The sequence below is a fragment of the Aythya ferina genome, assembly GCF_964211825.1.
Source record: "Aythya ferina genome assembly, chromosome: 4".
NCBI classification, from domain to species: domain Eukaryota; kingdom Metazoa; phylum Chordata; class Aves; order Anseriformes; family Anatidae; genus Aythya; species Aythya ferina.
The window spans coordinates 30,399,076-30,416,189 of NC_140300.1; the positions used below are offsets into that span (position 1 = coordinate 30,399,076).

A 17,114-nucleotide genomic window follows, 5' to 3' on the forward strand; every position below is an offset into this window, starting at 1 on the left:
CCTCCTATGCCAGCTGAGATCTTAGCATGGAAGTATCACTGAGGCACTTGAAAGGTATTTCATTTGACCTGAAGTCATGGGAATAAAATTTAATTACAGGCAGAGTAAAGGTACAGTCACGGATATATGTATCCATACTAACACAAAATCCATCTCTGAGGTGCAGTGTTTCAGTCATGTGCCATAAATGCATCTCCAGGACACATTTCTGTCTTGTATCATAAATACAGAGTTGGCATGAATTCAAGCGAGGTACCCTTTCTTGATCCCCATTCCAAACCTCTTGTGATAATAATGGTAACAGAACTACAAGGCTACTACAAGGCCCCTCTTGTACTGAATTTTCCAGTACGAGAGAGGAGTTGGAAAGCATTAACAGCACCCCAGACACCGAGTCAAAGCTCCCACGTCTGATTTGCTTTTGCTAAATCCAGAAAAGGCTCACTTTGGCTAACCCGTGGCTTCTCAGCAGGAGATATCAGTATACACAATTGCTCTTATTGTGGGTTTTGGTGTTGTTTTTTTTTGAAAATTGAAAACTTTTGAGGAAACTATGAAGTCAGGTTTGGGAAAACGTCGTGATTCAAGTTTCCTTGCTCATACCAGGTATGACTCTAAATGTCTGGCATTTCTATATTAACAGCCCACCCCACAGCAGCGCACAGCCCAGATCCAGTGAAACTACTCAGGACAAAGCCAAAATTCCCCACAGAGCAGAAGCAAACCAGAGCTGCAGCTTCCCTGTATGCCATCATTGTCTTCAGAGCTGTCAGGCCCGCAACTCCCATGAGTCTTGGTGCTTTAAAGAAAACAAAAGCTATGATGTAGGGTGGCAAAAATGTTCGTTGTACTCTTACTCTATACTCTCCTACACAGGATGTGCAGGATGTTTATGTTACCACCTGGAGGTCTTTATCCTGCAGGGACTGGAAGTTTTTGAAGAACTCCTCTGCCCGTTAGAGCCAGGCCAATGGCAGCACAGCTGAGTCAAAGAGCAGCTCTCGGGGCTGAGGTCTGCGTGGCGTGTGAAGGATGTCTGGGCGGCTGTACGTGCTCAGCTCCTGGAAAGCCAGTGGGAGGCTGGGATCTGTCAGAGCAGCCCGGGCTTCCTAAGGGCCTTTGTTCGCACACACAGAGCTGCTCCCCTCTGCCGATGGCGATGGGACAAAGCCCAGCTCCACACAAAGCAAACACCCCAGCGGAAGCTGTGATTTTGCAGAATAGGTCCCACTGCCAAGATCTCACAGGAGATTGCTTGCCGTTTACTCAGTAGACAGAGCGTGTCATTGCCCGCTTGGTCTTCTGCCAGGCACACTCAGACACCGGCTGCTGCCCGTTGCTCTGACACGCCGACCGTCTTCCGAGGTGTTACAGGAACCCAGCTTGTATGGGGCCAGCTCCTTCCTCCCTAATTTGCCTTCTGCTTTGATCCTGAAAACACCGAGCAGGCAGCGCCTGTCTCATCTCCTTTTCCTCGTGTCTGGCTGCGATACTGGAGGGGCTGAGCAGCTAGGGGCCTTGCCCAGCCCGTGTGAAGGGACACTGTCCGTAGGCCACAACTGCAACGTGGTCCCCATGTCTCTCCCCACTGAGGAGGCTTTTCCTCTAACCCAGCAACCTCTCTCTCTCCTGGTTTCTCTCTTTGGACAAAGAATAGAGAATTGAGTGATTGAAACTGTTTTACCCTGTACTCACAGAGGTGTGAGGGAACTGGAAGGAGGCTGTGGTGAGGTTACAGGAGGCACAAGCATCATCTGAGAGTCTCAAGAGTGAGGACATTCAAAATGGGGATTTTCCTCCCCTTCTCCCGAGGAATTCTCTAGGAACCTGGTATTTCTTTGAGACCTGGACAGATGCAAGATGCACATGCCTGGAAAACTGACTGGAAATTCAGTCAGAGAAGCAGGGAGAAATGAAGTGTGAGCACTGTGCTGCAAGAGTTCCTTCAGAACCTGCTCCTTGCAGGCAGCACAACGTGGCTCCATGTGGTGCGGACAGCCAGGGTTCATGCATGTCACTGAGTGCTGGATGCAACAGACACTTAGAAGCACATCTCCATCAGCATCACACGAGGCAAGGGGTACTGCTTTCCCCTGCTGGCAGAGAGGATGGGGTGTAAGGATTGGTTTGGGCAGAAAGCAGGGCTCCTCTGTGCAGTTCCTGAGCTTGCAGCAACTCAGAGCTGCTGTCAGTCCTGTCATGTAGCGAGGGAGAGATGTGCTACGTCACCAGGCCTGGTGCCTTGACACTTCTCTTGGGAGATCTTTCAGGGAAACACAGCAGCAAATCTGCAAGTATCAGATAATTGTAGATAGGTCATTCCTGAAGCAGCAGGTACCTGGAAGCAATTGTTTTGACTAATATCCTGTTGCATACCGTGAAGCAACAGAGAGGAAAGAATAACAGGCACATTATCTGCTCAATCAGAAGTCAGCACAAACTTCTGATGAAGAGCTGGGAGCATCACCAGGAACATTCAGACAGGAATTGAAGGATGAGGAAAAATACTGTATAGCCATCCCCATTGTAAAAGCTACACTAAAAAGGTAAAAGCAGAAATGGGGGGAATTTCTCACTTCAGCTTTTCTGTTGCCTGCTGAGGTCACAGCAGATTTCTAGAGCAAAGGGCAGACGTGACTCAAGAGTCTACGAAACTTCACCAGGAAGTTGTCTCAAGACCCCAGTAATCACATCAGAGCACTTCAGCACAGAGCTGGGCGCAGCTTGGACACTCGCGTGCTCTCTGTGCATGGGAAGAGCACTCCTCTGCAGAGGGCCAACTCAGGGATTTGTACAGATGATGCAACCAGCCCAAGAGTGCACATCAAGAAGATAGCTTTGGATATAGGGTATCTCTTCTAAGTTGCCAGGTGTCTGACATATCTGCCAGAAGACCAGATGACTCCACGGGCATGCAGAGCACAGAATCACAGAATCATCTAGGTTGGAAGAGTCCTCCACACAACAAACAAGTGCAAGATGTGACACTTGTTGTAGCTGGGAGCCCTTCAAGGCCACCAACAGAGTGCCAGAAAAACCTAGCACTGCTTGCAGCTCCCCTCGGTAGCATCCATCATTCAGGAGATACTAACACAGAGTCCTCGAGGTGGCCCACAAAGTGGCAAAACTCCCAGCAGTTTGAGCCCCCTCAGGCCCCCGTCCAAACGCCATTACCTTTGGCATGGCAGCCAGGCCTGTGGCTTGCAGCTGCACATGTGCTTCAAAATGCTACGAAAGGCAGGTTGTCTGCGTCCTGCCAGGAAGAGCTGTGAGTAATCAGCCACCTGAAGCTGAGGTTGCGCAGGGTGGAAGCCTTGTATCAGTTGCCCAACCGTCACCCCCTTCCTTTCCATTGAAGTGCACAGCATGCGAGATAAAATCAGTTCCAGACAGATTATGACAAAAAGTGGAGTGTATAATAAAGTACATTCTTATCCAAGTGGATTTCCTGGCCTGATGAGTGAACCTGCGTGTTTCTGCTCTACCTTTGGCGTATGCCTGTGCAGCTGGGCTTGCTGACACAACCCTGTCTTTTCCTGCAGCAAAAGGATCAGTTACCCTGGCAAGTGGCCTGCTGATGTGTTCTCTGTCCTCGCCTCCGCTGGCTCAACCTCAGCACCAGCCCTTGTGAGCGTTTGCTGTGGGGCAGGTACACAGGAGGGAGAAGGGGCGAGCCAACATCCCATTTTTTGTATTTTAAAGCGCCTTGGCTACCTGTAACAAGATAGCTCAAACACTTTCACCTACTGCTCACACCCTCTGTGATCTCAAGCATGCTCATATTTCCGGTCAGATAAAGCATTTCATTCAGCCTGGGTGATTTTTACTAACTCCTTGATTTACTGCGTCCTAAGTAAACGAGCAGCCCTGCAGTCAATTTTGCAATGCACACCAGAGCAGCAGCTTAACAAAAAGGAGCTGGTGAGAGGGGAGAAGAGGGGACTGGATGGGCAGCTCAATTCCTGAGCTTGTCCCAGATCAAGCTACTCGTGTGCAGAGGTCACGCAGTGGTGCAGGGGAAATTTTAGGTCTTTTAACTTGGTCCAGCGCTCTTCCTCTGAGACTGTGTCACCTCTTCATCAGAGAATGGACAGACAGGCCTTCAGGTTTCCACAGACATCACCACAGGTTTCTAAGTCTGAACCTAACCTGACAAAGTGCTGGCATTGGCCTGATGCCTGAAGCATAACAGGATCCCTCCTGTTCCACCCAAGGAGCAGGGACAGGGGGACTGGCCATCCCACATCTCCCAGGGACACCCATCTTTACCGGAGAATTCAGCAAAAGTTCCATGTTTGCTGCTTAAGAAATACACAACAGAAATTTCTGGATTTCACAAGCTGGAAGGCAGGAGCACAGTAACAGGGAACCACTGCAGGAATGCAAAAAAGTTTCACTGTAGAGAAGGAGGCAAGGCTTTTCTGATCCTGGAGACAAAAGGGGATGTCTTGGCCTGTCCTCTACAAACCCAGGCAGTTCCGCTACAGGCCACAAGCTTAATGCCACACGGGCCTTCCAGAGAATGCTCTGCAAGAACAGATCAGAGGAGATGGGACAGGATGGGCCAGCCCTGAGCCTTGTGTGCCCACAGTGTGGTCATTTAATACAGGACAACCACTGAATGTCTGTGAGATGTGCTACCTTCTGCCCACTGTGTGAAGGCCCAGAAGCGTGGCCTCACACTGACTGCAGGGAAGCCCCACTACACCGTTTGCCTGGAGCTGCTAGCTCCAGTGCAGCAAGGGTGAGAACCTGCATCCCACAGGATGTCCAGCTATGCCAACCCTGCCCAAGGGCTTGAGCTCATCAAAGCTGCAGCCCTACAAGACATGAGGGGCTGCCAACCCAGCTCTGTGCAAGCTTGGAGACCGTCTCACTTCAGTCTTTCCTACAAACAGAGCACGGCTTTCTGTAGTCCTCCGTGTATGCTGAAGCCCAGAGATGTCCAAGGTTAGCTATGCATGCAGGAACAGTCTCCTTACCTCTCACCTAAGGTATAAAACCACACGGTGCAACACTGCACCAGTCACAACGAGCCAGCAGTCCCAGGAGGGAAAGCACGTGGGACCTGGTGCCTGGCACAGCATGTATCTTCTCCATGCATCCAGATACCTCTGGGGACTATAACAGCCAAGACCCACAGCAGCAGCCTGCAAGCAGAGAGTAAAAAGTGTGTGTCCGTGCGTTGCTGAACAGGGCCCCAGCTCCAAGGAAAGCCTTGCGTTACGACCTGGCAGTCTGTCCTATTTTTCCTCTTTCTGTGAGTACCATACTAGAAAAAAGAGAGTACGCATGTACACAACACACACACACCACTAACAACACTCCCACCAAATCTGTCAAAGCCAACTCTTCCTCAGCATCTGTGCTACCACTGGACAATGCTGTGCAGGTTTGAACTGGCAGCACAGCCCATGGTAAGCTGCTCAGCAGAAGATTAAAATTGCCTTTTTTTAGGACAGCAGGGCAGGACAATGCTAAAAGTTAGGCTGAACTGCCTAAAGCCAGCATGGTCATCAGCAAACACAAGCAGCACAGTAGCAGATGGCTCCGGGGCTCCACACAGCTACTATGGGCTGAGAATTGCTAGATTTAGGGATTTAGGTAGCATTCTAACAAGTTTGGTGGACTTTTTTATTTTTTTATTTTTTTTTAGTAGCGTTTGCCTTAAAGCTCTGCTTAAAACCAGAAGCTACCATCTAGCTGGCTCTGGAATGCTGACACTGGTTTAACCTTTGTAGCTCCTCAGCTCCGGTTCCCAGCACCCAGCTCAGGGCTGCTGTAGCAGGGTTTTGGTGCCGTCTGTGGGAACACCATGACCTCTGGTGGCCACGCTGGAGCTCGACGAGTGCTACCCTCGGCGCTGAGTGCTAGGCTGCAGGAGGATTCACACCACAGGGACTGAGGAGCAAGGATGAGCAAGGCACACCCTGGACTGCGCCCATTGTCCAGTGCCACTGGTTTGTGCAGAGGGGTGGAACTGGTGCAGACTGGTGCCCGCTGCCCCTTCCCCACAGAGGCACACACAGTGCCAGGGGAGCAGCTCCATGCTGGGGCTGCCGGTCACTGGAAGGGACTGGGCAGGAGCGCAGCCAGCAAGCAGCTCCATGCCCACGCCAGGTGGTTTTCTCCTGTTTATGAAAAGCAGCTCGCTGCAGCCCAAAGCAGAAAGGGTTATAACTAGGCTTAAAACCCTCCTTTCACATCTATTTCTTTGGCTAGCCTTCACCACACAAGAGCTATTCCTGCGTCGGCCCTGCTGTGCTTTTCTTTGTCAGGGGAGGTGGTGGCAAAGCGCTCTCCGGTATGGCTGTGGTAGGCCCAGACGGCTACAGAGACGTGCCTAAGGATAAACAACTTTAACTAATTACCTCAGCAGCTTTCTCCCTCCCAGCCACACGCACACCTTCCCAAGCCACCGGGAGAAGAATGCAGCCTGCAGCAAACCCGCTGTCCCTTGCATCATCATTTTGGGGCTGAAAGCACGCAGGTGAGAGTCTGGTGTCCCCCAGGAGGGCAAGTGGAGTTGGCGTGCGACCAAACTCTCATTACCAACTTGTTCAAATCATCAGGAATGACATGAAATCAATGTTTAGCTGTACTTTGGTCTCAGCTCAGTATTAATCTCAGTGTGTTCAGCATCCAGAGTCTATCACCAAATGAGGTCAGGAAGGCTTGTGCTGATAGCTTCAACCACTGTGTGTCTCGGGACTTCCCTAATTGCCAGGAAAGCCCCATTTCTCCTTTGCTTTTGGACTACATTTATCAGGGAGCTAAGCTGACTAGCCAGTGAAACATCCACACCTGATGCTTTTTTTTAGCAGCAAATGCAGTCATGCAAGTGCTGGCAAAGCTTTGCCCTAGACTTGTGCTCTTTTGCAGGTTGCCTCCGATTTTGTTGGAAGTTGGGATCCGGCCCTACTGAGAAGCATGAAAGCATCAACTCGGTCTTTGGCTCCTCCTTGACCCAAATGGGAGCCAAGAGGCCAAGGAGCAAGCTGGTTTCCTTTTGTGGCTGCAGAACTTTTCTTATTTGGGCTCACCATCAGCTGAATTTCTTGACAAGGCTTCCAGGCACAGCCAGGGACTAGCAGAAAAGTCAGACCATTCTGCTATTGCCTAACTGGAGATACAGCAACGGGAGAGCCAGAAATTGTTCATTCCTGCAGCCACGAGCTGCATGCTCCCTGTCAGCCCTGTGAGCTGGGAAGCACCCCTCTCACCCGCACTGTCACGTAGCCCCAGCACCCCGGGTCAGCCAGGAGATACAGATCTGGCTGGGGGAGTCTCGGCTGCCCTGTGCCTCAGGTCACCGACAGTCAGGGCAGGGCTGAGTCTTTTTTCTTAGGGCTGTGTCTTGGGGCCCAGCTGTTACAGGGGTCACTCTGAGGCCCCTGTATAACACTAACCCCAGAAAACTTGCTTTCTGAAGGATCTTCACACACGTGTATGCATCAGCCCCTTAGCAGTGGCTCTTCTTGATGGGCATTCATATCTCCCTCCAGTCAAGCAGGCTGTCCACCTGGTGATTTATTACACTGCTGCTAGCGAAACACGTGTGGCCTGGAGCAGCTGTCAGTGACCACTGACTGCCCTCTCTTTCCCCAGCAGTGAAATTTTCAGCTTTGAGGCATGACACTGTGCAGCAAGAGTATTTTCTGCCTTGGCCTGACCTTCACCGTTAGCCTCAGGATCCACGTCTGTTGCATCACAAAAATTTGTTCCCACTATGATGTCCTTTATCAAGAAAAGCATCAATGTTATTGCCTTCTGATATAAGGAGTAGGAAGTGATCACATGCTTGTGCAGGCCAAGAAAAGTGCACAACTCAGGCAACCACAGGGACTTTGTTCTTGTTTGATGGTAACCACCCCTCTGTACTGGGGCCCTTTTCCTTGTGAATGAATGAGGCTGAGGTAACCTGGTCCCCCACTTCTTTAACGTGAGGATGCTGTTTGGGCAGTTGAAGAACATAAAAGGCTGTTTTTCTCCTCCCCTTCCTCTTCAGACTGAGGATGTCATCTCCAGGCCCCATGCATTTCTCAACCCTTTGTTATCGTTTTATTTTCTAGGATGAACTTCACAGAAATAAACAGGATTTGATCATTTTTGAGCTTGCCCTGACCCCATGAGGGCTGGACCCTTCCTGAACACCCTTTTGCCTGGAATAGGTGCATAGAAATGAACCCACGCTGCCTGCTCTGGACACTCAGTGTGAGTTACAGTGCTTTAATATTACCATACAACAGTCAGAATTACTTTATTATTATTATTATTATTATTCACTCCTGATCCTCTCTACAACTTAGTGTCTCTTAGCCTGTTAATGTGTGCTGTTCTCACCATGTGTAACAATCAAGCTAGAAATCTTTGATCTATTCACCTCCTTGGTATCAATTGCTTGATTTGACAAAGAGTGTGGAAGCGCTTCACATCCTGCTCAGAGAGAGAAAAAATACCTGCATTCATGATGGCTTGATCATGATGGGACAAAAAGAGATTCCACAAAAATTAAAATCTCTTTGTATTCTTGACTGTGTCATGACACCGTCAAGTGAATACCTGCAGGGCAAAGGCTACCATGACAATTGTACAGTTACAATCTAGACACATCTACTACCAGGATGAAGAGGCACGGATGGAATGGTGCAATAAAATAATCAACAAAAACAGGTTTTCTAGTTGGGAAGAGAGCTTTGAATAAGCCTCTTTGAAACCTGTTTGTAACCTGTTTGTCTGTCTCCTGAACTTTCCACCTTGCCTAGTTTTTTTCCTTTCCAATTTCAAACATTTTCAATTTGCATCCAAAAGTAGAAACTTCCCAAGTATAACTGCAGAGAGTGGCAATAAAAAAAAAAATGTTGTGATGTACCATTCTTTGGGAGAGGCACTGATGCTGGGGTAAGGGTGCCTGGTTAACTGTTTCTCACTGACATCAGGCCAGACCATCAATCACATGCCTTGTGCTTTCTCATCCTGAATCTGCATTCATGTTGATTTTTCAGTGATTCCATCGCATCAGTGGAATGACCAGGTTTGTTCCGCCCCCCCCCCCCTTCTCCTTTCTTTACTCCCTTTCCCTGTAATTGAGAGGTACTTTTGATTTCTAGGGCATGTTTAGATAACATAGCCAACTTCAAAAGTATCTCTGCCCACAGTGTTTTTATAGACTTGGTGCAAGAAGCAACCAGAAATCAAAGTAGAAACATCTGGAAAATATAAGAAGTGCATAGCCTGGACAACAGGTTTGCAAGGCACAGATCACCCAGCAGGACACAGGGAGTAAAGAGCCAATTTCCCTGCTGTTTCTACTTCACAGGCCACATAAGTTACCAAACTTGTCATAGGTAACAAAGCCATGAGGCTTCCTGACACCAATCCTTCTCCATAGCTGCCTTTGCTCTCCACTGAAGGAGCCAACTTTTGCAAAGAACAGCACATGCTCCACAGGACAATTAACAGTGATGGGGAAAGGGTTTCAATTAGATAGACTCATTATATCTTCTCAAAATAGTAGGACAAATTGTCACCAGCACCCTGGTGGTGGTATTGCTGACAAAAGCAACCAGCAATGCCAGTGCTCACAGGACACAAGGGTACTGAAGCTGTCACTGCCAGCAGTGATAATGGAAAAAAAAAAAAAAAAAAAAAAAAAAAGCCACAACACTTAAAACTTGACTTTTACTTGATAACAGTTGTGACTGAATCACTTGGTGGAAGTTTCATCTCCTTACAAATTGAGCACGTCCTTCCTTTCCACTCCTCTGTTATGAAGGACCTATTCATAATGGCACATGGGCACAGTCAAATGCTTTGCAACTCCCATCATAGCTCTGGTTAGACTCAAGCCGATCTCTCTGAGCTCTGGGAACACCCAAATTACCATCTGGGCTGGAGTAAAAATTCCACCGCAATTCTTATCAACGCCGTTTACCTAAGGGACAGGGAAGCCATCACAACAGCTTCATCCTCAGCACAGATGAGTACCTAATTTGTGTGTTCCAGCCACAATGAAATAAAATCCAGCAGGCACAATCAGGACAGACAGTAAGTGGAATTATCTAGGTCACCAAATAAAATTCATACCCTAACATCTTGATTTAAGTTTCTGACACAGTTTACAGTCAACATTTTACGTCAAAGACTTGGTGGGTGTTGTAGCCCGCAAACATCCTGCCTGATGACTCTCATAACATTGTACCTGAGGAAGTACCTGAGGAAGAAACTGTCACATCCAGAATTTTCAGGGGGTGGTAGATATTTCACCCTATATCCGTGCACACAGTGGGAGTTAGGCACTTAGATTCTTAAGCTATTTTTAATAAGAATCCAATCCTGTGACAATAGTACCTTAAAGTAAGGGTGGTAGCGTACCATTTCAGAGACTTGGTGCCAAATTCAACCACAGAGCTTGGGCAGAAGCAACATATCAACTGGCAAAAGTCACAATATTTAGTTATTAGTGCCTCTAGTGATTTTAAAAGCCATGCATCCCTCCATCCAGTTTTTCATCTTCAAGAACTCCAAAATACTCTTGGCAAAGCAAATACTCCTCAATTCCCCCCATTTCCATAGAAATAAAAATACAGGAAAACCTGTCAGCTCTCAAAGCCACAATTGTGACTTGTGAATCCTCCTCCTTGTGTTTCATGTCAAGAGAGTTTTGGTCATACCATGAAGTGAGATTTGTCTAGGTAAATGGGGCTTAATTTCTACAAAGTGTTTCTTGGGAGGTTTTGCAAGCAGACAAAACCTCACTTTTAGAACTGTCACATCACTGAGCAAAGAGTAAGAGCACTTCACAACTTATTCTCTGGCTTTCTTTTTGTAATTTGTGCATCTCCTGCTTCCCCCCCCCCCCTTTTTTTTTTTTTAAGGAAGTACTGCCTACGAAACAAAAGTAAATTTATCAAGAACTATCCACAATTCTCGCTGCATAAGGTGGTAAAGCCATCTAAACAGCCCCTGGGGCCTGTATGCCTTCTTCCCTCATTGTTGAATTTTGTATGGCCAGCTGCATGGTCACAGCTCCTTCATATTTCATCACATTCAGCAGAACTCAAGTCACACTGATGACAACAGCCAGGCCATCATCTGTAGGAGTTCTTCTCCCCATACGTACTCGCACACAAACACAATTCAGCTCCTATGCTAACATTGTTTCCGCTGCTTGCTCTTCTCCCACCAGTTCTAAAAAAAACTGTCCAAGGATGCAATGCATGAGTGGAGCTTAATTTAACACTACTTCCAAACATTTCTTGTTACACAAACTATGACATGTAAAAATATTTATATTAACAAGCCAGTGTTCTCTGGTCTACATCAAATAATCTTATGATCAAGTAACTACTGTGTGTTTACAAAAAAAGTTCTAAGTTAAGCAGCTACTGAAGTTGATGCTTTTGGAAAAAGCAAAAACTGAACTACCCCACTATGTGCTCATTTGATTAGCCCCCCAGTTCAGTGTATTTTATTCATTTAATTTGTCACACTTGACTGGATTTTAAACCATTTCAAATATGTATTAAAATATATTTTATTAAAACAAGACAAGAGAATTAAATGCGTGCTAAGTGGACATACCTATTTTTGTTACCAAGAACGGATGCGTTTACTCTATTCATTTTTTTCTTTTAAAATTCAACCTTTTATTCACTCATCAAGAGCCAATAAGTTATATAAATCATAGTAGTTTTCATTTCCTTACTGAAGTAGTCAACAGATTTTTTTTAACTTATCTTTATGCTGACTTGGTAGCACATTAGATCCTTAGAATGAGTATATTGGTCTTTGTTTTTCCAAAGAGATTCTTCTTAAAAACACTACCTTGCTTGTGCACATTTCTGTGAAGCCTCTTCCACGTTATTAGCATAACGTTGCAGTTCCCTCGGGTTCCCTCCAGGAGGTACCAAATGCAGCTGTACCAGGCGTCAAGGCACTCGATGCTCAGGTCCATTCACACCTAGAGAACTAGCTCAGGAGGGCAGCAGAGTGGCCAGCGCACACCACAGCCACCCCAGCCCTTCCACCTCGCCACTGCTCTTTAAAGGAAGCCACAAATTACACTGAAGCTCCATGCTGACAGCAGAGGCAATGATTCCATTTGACAGATGTTAAACCAAATACTTCTGTATTTAATTACGTTAAGAGTTCCAGAAGGTTAAAATGGTAAACAAATGCACAGAACTCTTGTAATGACAATGAACAGCATTGTCATCCCCATAATTTAAACAGTGTCTAAAGCAACTTCTAAACAAGTAAAGTTTGGGATACTCACATAGAACTTAGTAATTTTTGTTTGCTTTACCTAGTATGAAGGGTTTCCAGACACTTCAGTAACTTATAACTTGTCCCATAGTTGCCACTTTCCCCTCTGCTTCTTGTAAGCAGATGTTTTGGGTTGTATACCAATAATGGATTTTTTTCCCCCCACTAACAATGCAATCTAGTTTTCATTGTAACACACAAAAGAACATTAGTCTTGCTCCTCTTCATCCCCATCCTCATCTTCATCTGCTTGATCTCCAGATTCAATATCATCCTCATCTTCAACCTGAAATGAATGAAGATCTGTTGTGAGCAATAAGGTCCTTTCCGTCAAAGGATCCAATCCTTTGAAGATGAAACAAATGCAGAGGGAGTGAAAGCAGGCTTAAAAGGTAACCTAAAATCATCATGCTGTATCAATTAATTCTTCAAATTGTCATCTTACAATCTCACAGTTTAACTTCTACACATGCTACAAGTACCCCCCCCCCAGACTAACATTTTATCCAGATATCAGAAGCTAGACCAGGTTAACTTAACTACTAAGAAGTAATCTTTAATACATAAATGATTTGCATCAGAAAGAATGATTGCTTTTGGATAAGAAACACAGGCTCAAGTCTGGCATTCAGCCACAAGAACTGCAGCATATCACCTAGTGACATCCACCTTACAGTCACAAGTTCAGCTGCAAGCCACAAGGGTTCTTAAAATCAACTGCCCAGAGTTGCTCTCAGATGCTGCAGTGACCATTTGCAGCAGAGCTAGAAAGCTTTAGTTGCTTGCTAAGTTATCACTTGGATTTTCTGCAGAGCAAGCCCTTGCTTGGATCATCACAATGCCACCCTTTGTTTTCTAGCTGGCAGCCAGGACAAGCAGCAGCAAGGGCAGATGGTCAGATAGCATTCCAGACACATGGATATAGTATAAGGTGTTTTCATCACAATGCTTATGCAGGTACCTCTGAACACTTCTTCCAAGAGGCAATTTTCTTGCTAGCCACCAACTTAAGTTCAGAAAGCAACTTTGGTAGATCCAACAGCCCTACATTTATAGGAGGATGCCTCACCAGATGTGTTGGATAAAGCACTGTCATACCCTGACTGCTCAGGCGAGCCTTGGACCTGAGAACTTACTTGAAACATTGTTTTGCTTACCGGTACACCAAGATCCTTCAATTTATTCTTCAGGGCAGATAGTTTCTGATCCTGGTCAGCCAAAAGCACCAGAAGATCATCCTGTTCTTTTTTTGATTCTGCAACTTCTTGCTGAAGTTTGCTTTTCTCATCTTGCAAGATGGCAACTGTACTGTTAGATGAATCTAGGTGCTGTTTTAGTGATGCTTTTTCTTCAGAAAGGGCTTGGACTTCATTCTGGCAACAGGAAAGAGCCCACACCAAGTCACACCTTAAGCAAGGAAAACTGCTTTGTTTCCTACAAACACTTCCCATACCCTACTTGTAACAGCTCAATCCCTACCAGCGGTCCTGTGGCCTCACTCCTACAGTTCCTTAACCAAACTCCCCCTATTACCAGCCAAGAGAAAGGTAGGTAGGAGTTTTAAAGAATGACTACCCTCCCCCAGTCAAGTCAGGTTGTCCATGTCACGGTAAAGCTATTTCCTAGACCCTTCTTACTAAATCTTTAAAGGCTTCAAAGGCAGGCAAGGCCTAAGTTCCACAAGTGAAAAACAACAGAAGAGATGCATTCAACTTCCCTTCTGTTGTCTAAAAGAGAAGATCCTGACAGCACAAACCCCCTCCATCCAAAGCGTTTCCAGTTGCACAAGTCCTAACTGAAGGCTGAGCGTCAAGTGACCTGGTCTGGCGTTCATCCACTACTGACCTTCAGATCTTTCACTTCTTGCACAAGTCGTCCCTCTAATTCCAAGTTCTTTGCTGCTGTTGCACTGCTGTCACCTAATGCAGGATCTGTGCTTGTGTTCTGTGCAAAAGAAAAAGCAGTGTCAGGAGCACTGAATGCCTCACAAAGTCAGCATGCCAAGACATTACACAATTACCTGTAGATGTTAAAAGCTTACTTTCTTGCTACAGCATAGCCAAGGTATCGTAGTTATTTACATCATACACTGGAAGGCATCAGAAAACAGACATACACTTTCTGGGGTCTGAATACATGCATATGCGTACACAAAAAAGAAGGTATAACCTTTAATTCACAGAAATTATGGTGTACAGAGTATTTTCTACGCCAACTCAGTCACTTACAGGCCACCAGCTCTCACCTCAAATGGTTCTTAAGTGCCAAAGGGTTGATTTTTTTGTTGTTGTTTTGATTTTTAATTAGGCTAAATATCCAGCATGGTTGAACCTTAAACCTCACCTAGTTGCAACCCCCTGCCACGTTCAGGGACATCTTCCATTTGTGCAAAGCCCCATCCAACCTGGCCTTCAATACTTGCAGAGATGGGGCAGTATCTGCATCTTTTATGTGACTACTGAAAATAGGAATAGTGTGGTGTAAGCCAGCCCTTCCCAAAATTGAGGTTACCAAAATGTGGCAGCTGTCTTTCAGTTAAAACTACCAACACAGCATGAACGTGCTACAACTGCTTCTGTTGTAGCACGTTCAAGTCAGAGCTCTAGGAAAGGCTAGCAGTCTGTTGGATGGCAATGAAATGGCCTGACAGCTGATGATAGCATGAAACACTTGAATGTGCCTTTGCCACACAAGCACACACAGCCAACACATGTTAAATGGAATCTCATGTGGCAGCTGAGCCTTTTTACACTGGAAAATATCAAAACCCTTCCTCACCAAGCTCATCTGTACATTAAACACTTGATCTTCTCCCCACACAAAGTTCTTTTCTTGTGATGTTGAAATCATACTGTGATGCGTAAGTCAGAACAAGCCAGCCAGAAGCAAGAGTTTCAGCAAACCCAGCTTCCTTATCTTTGTCATTGCAGAGCTACAAACAGGGCACACAGCAACTACTCCTGTTCTGCTTGAGCACCATCACTGAATGATCTCCTTCCAGTTGTTCACGTGGCCCACAGACCTACAGCTTGAACCATGAGCTCTGCTGCAGAAACATGTCAGTAGGATGTTCACACAACTCTCTAATGAGGTATGCAGGCTCAACATATGCTTTCTAATGCCATTAGCTAGTTCTGAGGACAGGATTGCCTTTTTTTCAAAAAAAAAAAAAAAAAAAAAAAAAAAAAAAAAAAAAAAACTTTCCTCAACAGCTTTCTTGGCCATTTTTTTCAATATATAATATTTAGTATTCAACATGTAACATATTATGTTTGGAGGTCTGCACAGACAGTTGTACCTGTTTGCCAAACAATTTTATCTAAGTTTCCAAAGTAGTATCCTCCAATAATTGAAAAATAATCATCCCTCTAATGTATACTATATCATGCATTGTGCTTCACAGAAGGGGTTTGTTTGTTTTTCCCCTTTGGTAACAGTAGAAACTTAAAACACTGAAGGACTTCTGTAAAAACACCAATGACCAATGGCTTCACAATTCGCAAAGCACTAACTAAAGTAACATCTACTCTTTCCTCAGGAAGGATTTGTCTAGGTAATACATTACTTCATTTAAAACAATATTGGAATCACTTTCTGACATGCATGTTTTAAACAAGCTCGGTTTAGGACAAATGCTACTGACAGCACAGGCAGGAAAGTTTGTCTCAAAAGAAAAAAATAAGTATTTTACTAGTACCATTACTTGTAGCTTCTGATTCTCAGCCTGAAGCTTAGCGATTTCTGCAGACTGTAGTTGTATCTGAGTCCTGAGCATTTCCAATTCCTTTGGAAAACAAAAAAGGAAAATACTTTCAGTTTTAGAAAGCAAAGCAGTTCTTCCCACTAGGTTTTTGTTAGGTTAAATGCTACCAGAAAAATTGCTTTGCACTAGCTACATGAGTGGAAGGGTGCAAATGTCTTAGTGACAACACAGCAACCATTTCTCTAGAAGACAAAGCTAGACAGCAACAAACATCACTTCCACCCCATACTCTGAAAAATTTATTCTTTATGCATTGCTCAAAGCCACTTGCCAGACTGATGTTTATAACAGGTTTTCACCCCACTAGCACTCCCACCGGCACCCTCTGTGGATATCCATCCACTCTGTGCAGAAAGTCACTAAGGCACATCAGCCTGGGCATTCTTTGTTTTCCAATCACAATTCTCAATCAAGTTTTTGCAAAACTGCTAGGTATTTTTTTGCACAACAGCTATCCTAAATCATTGAACCTACAGATACATCAGCACTCGTTCTGTGCTGTACATCTGATACGTGGAAGCTTTCTTATGAACACTTAACAATACTTGGCAATGGGTAAACACAAAAAGTGTGCACAAGTTGACATTTCTATTCCTGGCTTAAAACTGCTTAGCAAAAGCAAGCAATTCATTTTTGGATACATGATCTCCACGCTCCAAGATCACTCGTATCATCACAAAGGAAGGCCATGAATATTATCAGGAAGCACAGAAATCCTGACACTCCCTGAAACATGACCCTTCCCATCCCAAGCTACTGCTGTTCACTACAGCTTTGCTAAAGCAACACAAGTTCACCTTCTGTAGTTCATTATTGTGCTCCAAGCCACTGGATTTGCTCATCTGTGAAGACTGTTCTGTTCCCATTTCCAACTGCGAAGGCTTCTGTAATAGCAACAGAAAAATCAATCAGACAACTAAACAGACTATAGTTATGTTGTCCAAACACACAGTGAACTGTGTGCTTGAATCACTGTTCCCTGGTTAAAAGGTGAAAACAGGTTAATAAATGCATGTCATAAAGCTCTGATAGCAAGAGCGCAACTGAATCGTCTCCTCTAAGGTAGAAGCAAAATATATCTTTC

General features: G+C 45.4%; 1 protein-coding gene across 1 annotated transcript in view; it reads right to left on the reverse strand.

Moving 5' to 3' along the window:
• Positions 1 to 11,518: 11,518 nt before the first annotated feature.
• The window catches only part of USO1 (USO1 vesicle transport factor), a 32,580-nt gene continuing 26,984 nt past the window's right edge, over positions 11,519 to 17,114 (reverse strand). Inside the window, exons 21-25 of the mRNA XM_084516546.1 lie at positions 16,828 to 16,914; positions 15,965 to 16,051; positions 14,113 to 14,211; positions 13,425 to 13,640; positions 11,519 to 12,553 (exon numbers count right to left, since the gene is read on the reverse strand). Of these exons, the coding sequence (XP_084372672.1) occupies positions 12,476 to 12,553; positions 13,425 to 13,640; positions 14,113 to 14,211; positions 15,965 to 16,051; positions 16,828 to 16,914 (567 nt within the window). The 3' untranslated portion in view covers positions 11,519 to 12,475. The remainder of the gene's footprint in view (positions 12,554 to 13,424; positions 13,641 to 14,112; positions 14,212 to 15,964; positions 16,052 to 16,827; positions 16,915 to 17,114) is intronic.